Below are 7,512 nucleotides of genomic sequence, written 5' to 3' on the forward strand. Positions count from 1 at the left end.
CGCTCTCCCGTGGAGGCGCATACCCGCAATAGCGTGCACTCGCAGGCGCGGTATGCGTATTTACGGTAGAGTTTATATAGTCGTAGCGTGCGACTCATTCGTTACATATTTTCACAATTAATGTAGTTTATAGATCATGGTCCCTTTGATAGATTCTGAAAGTTTGGTTAAAATACAATGCCCCAGAGCTGAGGAATCCCTCTTTATATCGTACGAAGGGTCTAACAGGAATCATACAGCAGTGTTTGGTACCCATCGGAAGAGTATTTAATTAGCAATATTCCGGTGTTGGTTTGGAGCGTATTAATCGCTCGTGCGAATAGTTATGGACATAAGAAGTTTATGTCCATTTCTATTAATTACACATACTCAGGTATGCGGCGGGAAACCCAGTTTCCCACCCACCTGAGCTGTTGGAAATCGTCACAGCCCACCTGTATGAATCACCCTATGACCTTTTGTTATGATGCAGGGCCGAATTCCTTCGGCCAATGGACAATGGGATTGTAGGACCAGGAGATTGCATTGTGTGTGGGGCATAAATAGGCAGGCCGACCACATCCAGCTCTCACTCTCTCATCAACGGTTATCTGCTGATAGCCGGGAGCTGGATATCGAGGCGCAGGCGATCATACCCTTTGTGCGTAAGTTTCTCTCCGTTATCATTGTCTTTCTGTGAGCCAATCTCTCTCTCTCTCTCTCTCGCTCTCTCTCTCTCTGTCCTGTTCTCTCATATCTCCCCTAGACTAGGCTAGTATTGTATTGTATTAGATAGTATTGTATTGTATTGCATTTAGGTCAGTGTAGTATTGTCTTTTTTGTATTTATTGTTTAGTTCTGTGGTTAGGAAGTCTCTGTTATATTGTAGTGTATCATTTGTACTGTTATCCCCTTTTACAAGTATATTAGATATAATACAGTTAATAGGCTTTGGAACCTAAACCAGCATCTGTGTATTTCCTATAGTGTTAAGTGTTCACTTGAGTGTCGGTGACGCTCAAGCAGCTTTGTAGTTAGTCAGGTTACACAAGGTTGCACTTACACCCTGTACTCACATTAAGGTATTCTTTGTATTTCTTTGGTATAAGGTTTAAACATTAAGGTATAGTGTTGTGAGCGTCTGCATCGCTGGTGACCTCCTCGTGGTCTCGAGCGTAAGCTACGCCATAGCGAATCATTACCCTAGACATAGCCAATAACGTGTCCTGTGATCGCTGGGCCGTGAGCGAACGTGACGCTTGAGCGTCTCGCCTACGGCTGAGCGATCGTTACGCAACTAGCGTACCATTACGGTACTTCTTAAGTAAACAGCGTACAGTGTTCTTAGCTTCATAAAGGGTTGTTATACGACAAAGGAATTTTGCATTGTCAACTCCCACCTGTCCTCTTCACTTTGCTAATGCACGCCGACTCTCCTGCCAACTAATTACCTCCTCCCACTCCTACCTACAAGATTTCTCACGTGCTGCTCCCTCTCTCTGGAATTCTCTGCCTTTCCCCATCCGACTCTCCACCTCTCTACAAAACTTCAAACGGGCTCTCAAGACCCACTTCTTCTCCAAACCCAGCCAACTCTCCTCCTAACCCTCTTGTCTATGCTCACTGTGTGCCCCTTCTGTGTCACCCGACTCTGTTAGCCCCTCACCTTTTAGATTGTAAGCTCCCAAGAGCAGGGACTTCTTTCCTCATGTGCCTTTCCTTCTCTTACTTACACTATCTTATACTCCATACTCTCTTTGATGTCACCTAACGGGTTTTCTATACCTGTCCTGTATTGTCTTGAACTGTAAGTGCTGTAATCTTGTCTGCTCATTTGATTATGTACTGTGTAATGGGCGCTGCGGACCCCTTGTGGCGCCATATAAATAACGGATAATAATATACAGTAACACTCATTATGTAACACCGTATGTTCACAACACTACTTAGTGGCTTCTGATTCTCCTCTGTTGGATTTCTTTTATTTATTACTTCTTTAGCCGTATTTTATTCATGGTTATTTTGTTGTTGTTTTTTGTATTGTTTCTGTTTTTCATACACCATAATTAAACAGTCAATAATTAATTAAGGAATGGCCAGTGTAATTTATAGAAGTGGCCCGGTCAGGAAGCTAGGAGAAGTCTGTACATTTTTCTTTTTTAATTAATAAATGTCCATAATATACATTAACATTCGTATCTATAAAATTAAACCGTGTCACCGATCGTTACTAAATTCCGATGATTAAACACATTTTAATTTAAGTAAGAAAATTAAATAAAAGGACAGAAGTGAAAGATAATCGGAAAACCTTCTCCCAGGTTCGGCTTTCTTCTATTTTTGGTCTTTTCTTTCCATTTCTGTAAAAGATATAAATGTATACATGCGTTATTCACCAATAAACACAATGTAATTACGGCAGGGTAGCAGGATTGCGGCACGCATCTGCGATTCTCAGCGCTCTACAGCGAGGATAGCGCAGAGTTCTTACAGGCTAAATTGAAGCCTTGGGTGGCTCCAGAGAAGGAGGAAAAGTTTTCCCCGTCGCATGCTGGACAGCGCCTTCCAAGCCGAAGAGCGCTCCTAGCTCACAAATGAGGCTAATACCTTGGGTTAGTAAACAGGTTTTGGTGCAATATTAGGTGAGTAATAATAGGTCGCAATCATGAATTAAATACAAATAAATCACCTGAATCCAAGTATTGTGCTCACAGCCCTGTGTCTTACTGGCCCTGAAACCATTAATATGGACCCATCAGAGCGACCATGGTGCCACCACTGGTCCATGTCCCAGAAGGCAGTGCGTTGTAGCGTTGACCAGTCCCACAACAGAAGACAAGCCTTACCATAGATCTCTGCTTTCGCCGTTGGCTGGTGCCCAGTCACTCCGTTCCCGTCGCACCCTGCATTGTTGAGCGTTTCGATATCTTCGTCCATCCCCACCAGCAGAGTCATAAAGTCCACAACTGTGTCGATATTCTCCTTGTTCTTGGTCTTGTCTTTGAGCGTACAGAGAACGCTGAGCCGGCTGAAGGACTTCAGCTGGGAGATATTGGCCCGAAGGAACATAATAATAATGTTTAAGTCGTTGATGGGGCAGCCGAGCATCTTCTTACTCAGGAGGTCAAAAGCCGGAAGCATCTCGTAGACATTTAAGAACTGCTTGTCCCAGTGGAAGAGCTTGCTTATGTTATAAAGGATGACGGGCACCAAGAGAACGTAGATGACCGCATTCACCACGCTAATGATTTGGAATATAGATAATGATATTAATTTGCACTTGACGAACGTGGCTGCGGACGAGTGGAAGTCGGGCGTTACGTGGCAGTTGAACTCCTCTTGGTGGAAGATGTTGAGGTGAAAGAATCCCAGGTAGAAACAGGTGAAGACAATGAGGATGAGGAGGAGGATGTTCCTCATGACGTAAGTCAGTGCGATGTAATGTGAGTGCTGCTTGCAGGTCAGGTACTTCTCCAACAGGGGGAACTCAAAGTAGCGCACGTGGCGAGCACTGAAAAACAGCCCCGATTTAGTGCCCATTATTCCAAATAAACCCAACACTCATGCCAGAATACACCCTATATGCAATATAATGTTCTGGGTATAATATCTGTGCAATTAGATATGCCATCACTTGGTGCCTCTGCCTTAGGCACCATAGGTTTGGAGCCTTCACACCTGATAGTCAAAAGAGCCCAAATAAGAACGTGATAAAATAATCGGGGCCCCTCAGTGCTTGTTGGGCCCCAGGGAACCTGATAGATGATCCGGCTCTGCTTTATCCGTCATGTCAGTGTTCCCCAACTCCAGTCCTCAGGGACCCCTAACAGTGCATGTTTTCCAGATCTCCTAGTTGGTGCACAGGTGTTCCCATTACTGGCTGACACATTTTAAAAGACCTGCAGGTGGTGCTGATTATCTCACCCGTGATACTGGGGAGATCTGTATAATATGGACTGTTAGGGGTCCCTGAGGACTAGAGTTGGGAAACACTTTGTTATGTTATGTCTGTCCTGGGTCCTAGGAGTTTTCTACAAATTTTTCATCTAACCCAGAGGTTCTCAAACGTAGTCCTCAAGCCACCCCAACGGTCTAGGTTTTAAGTATATCCATGCTTGGCCACAGTCAATTTGATTTAACCATCTGTACTGAGCCTTGGATCTGAGCCAACATCTGGACCATTGGTTTGCCTTGAGGACCGCGTTGAAGAACCTCTGATCTAGCCTCTTTTAATGTTCCCTGATTCAGTGGTGGATGCAGTTGAGAGATCGCGCGTTAGGAGCGATGACCGGCAAACTGCGTATACGCAGCACAGAAGAAATCCGTATTGTGCACCAGCGAAAAAGTGCAGTGGCGTAAACACTTGTGTATGACATCGCTATTTTCTGAGACTGCTTCTGCGATCTGTGGGACAATTAGGGTGTAGACTGGGAAGTGACCTAAAGTCTTTGCAGAAAGAGAAGGCGCCATGGGCGTGTCTCAGCATGCGGCTGGGATCTCGTTTGCAGCGCCACAGCGGCCATATCTTAAAGTTACATAGGAGACTCTGTCAGGCAGGGACAGCTCAAAAAGTTTGTCGCGTCCGATGGTGCAAAGTGGACGTTGCAGGGCTTGCGGAGTCCGACGCACCCTAGTACCCGAGGAATGTTTATACTCACATTTGCATATTTTTGCACTTGAGAATCCGTGAGAAATCGGGGCCGCACCTGATCTGCGCCCACCTCTGAATCGCACCCAATATGAGGTTATTACTGACAGAGCCTTACAGAGTAGACTGGCGTAGGTGCTGGGGGACAGTTACGTTACGTCCTGTGGCCCCAAATTCAGCAATGTGGAAATGATTGTATGTGCAAGGTGTGGCTCCGCCCTTTGCGCAGCTCCTCATAGAAGACTGAGCACTTCCCTTGCCAATCTGTATGTCTCCGCAGGTGGGGCCTCTGCATGTGTGTGTGAAAAGTTGCTGTATGATTATTCTCATGGCTTGTTCTCCACAATGAAATTTATGCTCTGCGTGATTTATTTACGAAACGCCGGCTTATGTAAGCTGACGCTTATTGGCGGGTTGGGGTGAAAATGTAAATCGGCACTCGCAGTTGATTTAAAGCCTGGCGCACTTTACTCTACCTGCAGATGCCATTTTTACTTTTCATCTTCAAGCCGCCAGGAAGATAAGCCGCCGCTTCGTAAATAGCGCCCTAAATTTTTATTTATATTTATTCTACAACACATGTGACTAACAATACAGGTGTTTTAAATGTAAACCCATTTCCAAGCTCGTGCACATCACGTTACAGCGCTGGTGGGGATGAGCCCTTATTATGGTGGGTACCTGGTGTAATGAATGTATAAATACAGGTCTAGTGGCACAGATTATTATAGCAAGAGCAATGCTCGGCACCTTTTCAGCTCCTCCCAGAACAGCTGCGGGTCCGGGCAGGTCCGGTGAGTCTTCAGTAAGTGTTGCACCAGTTTGATTGACCGGTTGTAAGACTTGTCCAGTTCATCAATAATAAAGAGCAGATCTGGGTAAAGTGCGGACTTGGAAATATATTTCCAGAGAGCGACCGGAATATACATCGCAATAGCCACAATCGTCAATGTAAAGGGAAACACCTGGAGGAATAAGATAATATAGAAGGGAAGACGGGGCACAAATTAAATATGTAAGGGGGGACGGGGCACAACTTAAATGTTAAAATATAGAAGGGGTGGGCAGGTGGCACAATGTAATTAAATATGTAAGGGGCGGCAGGTGCAACAACGTAAACATGTAAGGGGGCATGTGGAATAAATTAATTCAAGCACGCATTAATTAAATATAAAATGGGACAGGTGGCACACATCATTTAAACACTCACTGTCTCCCGTCACCTGCCCCCCTCTACATCTCCCTCACCCAGCGCCTCTCCTTGTCATCCTCTCCCGATCACCCTCTGCCTCCCTTGTCACCCAGTGCCTCCCCTTATCATCCGCCCTCTGTCTCTGACTGCCTCCCCCTGTCACTATCTGTTTCCCCCTGTCATCCACTGACTCTCCCTGTCACCCATCCTTTCCTTATCATCCTCTGCCTGCCCTGTCATCCAGTACCTCTCCACTGTCATTCACTGCCTCTCCCTGTCACCCTCTGCATTCTGTATCCCCCTGTCACTCTATGCCTCCCCCTGTCATTCAATGCCTCTTCCCGTCACTCTCTGCATCCCCCTGTCACCCTCTGCATCCTGTATCCCCCTGTCACTCTCTGCCTCCCCCCTGTCATTCAATGCCTCTTCCTGGCACCCTCTGCATCCTGTATCCCCCTGTCGGCTTCTGCATCCTGTATCCTCCTGCCACTCTCTGCCTCCCCCCCTGTCATTCATTGCCTCTTCCCGTCACTCTGTGCATCTTCTATCCACCTGTCACTCTCTGCCTCCCCCTGTCATTCAATGCCTCTTCCCGTCACTCTCTGCATCCCCCTGTCACCCTCTGCATCCTGCATCCCCCTGTCACCCTCTGCATCCTGCATCCCCCTGTCACCCTCTGCATCCTGTATCCCCCTGTCACTCCCTGCATCTCCCTGTCACCCTCTGCATCCTGCATCCCCCTGTCACCCTCTGCCTCTCCCTGGACTAAAATAACTTACAATAGGAAGTTACAAGCAAAGATTGCAGACACGCCAGAAGCCTTCACAGGGGGTATAAACTTCACATGAATGTATTATATAACACATGCAGGTACTCCTAAAGGAGCTCATCCCTGTGATGTGTAAGAAACAAAGTGATCATATTAGGGGTCATTTCACTTCTGTTTTGTGCCTCCGCAGCGCTACTGTACATGTGTGGTCTGCTGACCAAAATTGTTTGCTCTGGTACCCCGTAAGACAATAAAAATAAATCAGAGGTACTTAAATGACAGGTACTATAACCCACACCACACTATAACAGCACCAGCATACTATTAATCTCTATGTAAGTTATTGCTTGTTCTCTCAACAGCTGCTCCTCCCCCAGCGCCGCTCTCCATACCCCACCACCGCCCCCAGGTCAGGAGGTGTGACTTCCTATATCTGTAGATGATTGACCTCTATATTCCCTGGTGATGCAGCTTGGGCGGGGGCAAAGACAATAAATGTTTATTGATGCAGTTCTCACCTTATGTATCCATAGCGACCTGACGTACGGGTTGCTGGCAGAGGAGAAGTCGTGGTGGGTGAGGGACTGCCAGCAGTGCTTGTCTACATACTGGACTTGTTTCTCTGTAAAATTATTTGGAGGGAAGCAGAGGATTTGTGACCCTGAAATAGAGAGAACACGTCACAGGTGGGGCTGCAGGCTCTCTGTGCTCTGATTGGTTGTCACTGGGGGAGGGGGTGTACTGTGGTATGGGGTGTCACTGGTGGATGGGGTGCTCCAGGGTATGGGGTATCATTGGTGGATGGGGTGCACTGTGGTATGGGGTGTCACTGGTGGATGGGGAGCACTGTGGTATGGGGTGTTACTGGTGGATGGGGAGCACTGTGGTATGGGGTGTCACTAGTGGATGGGGTGCACCAGGGTA

At 46.8% G+C, this 7,512-nt stretch overlaps 1 protein-coding gene across 1 annotated transcript; it reads right to left on the reverse strand.

The window, feature by feature from the left end:
- Window positions 1–2,011: 2,011 nt before the first annotated feature.
- On the reverse strand, window positions 2,012–7,268 carry LOC134965394 (pannexin-3-like; the record flags this gene model as incomplete). The annotated part of the gene is made up of 4 exons (XM_063941856.1): window positions 2,012–2,339; window positions 2,826–3,490; window positions 5,378–5,592; window positions 7,107–7,268. Coding segments are annotated over 4 exons (1,068 nt in total), but the record flags the coding sequence as incomplete, so codon positions are not given.
- Window positions 7,269–7,512: the final 244 nt, after the last annotated feature.

The sequence above is a fragment of the Pseudophryne corroboree genome, chromosome 10 (assembly GCF_028390025.1).
Source record: "Pseudophryne corroboree isolate aPseCor3 chromosome 10, aPseCor3.hap2, whole genome shotgun sequence".
NCBI lineage: Eukaryota > Metazoa > Chordata > Amphibia > Anura > Myobatrachidae > Pseudophryne > Pseudophryne corroboree.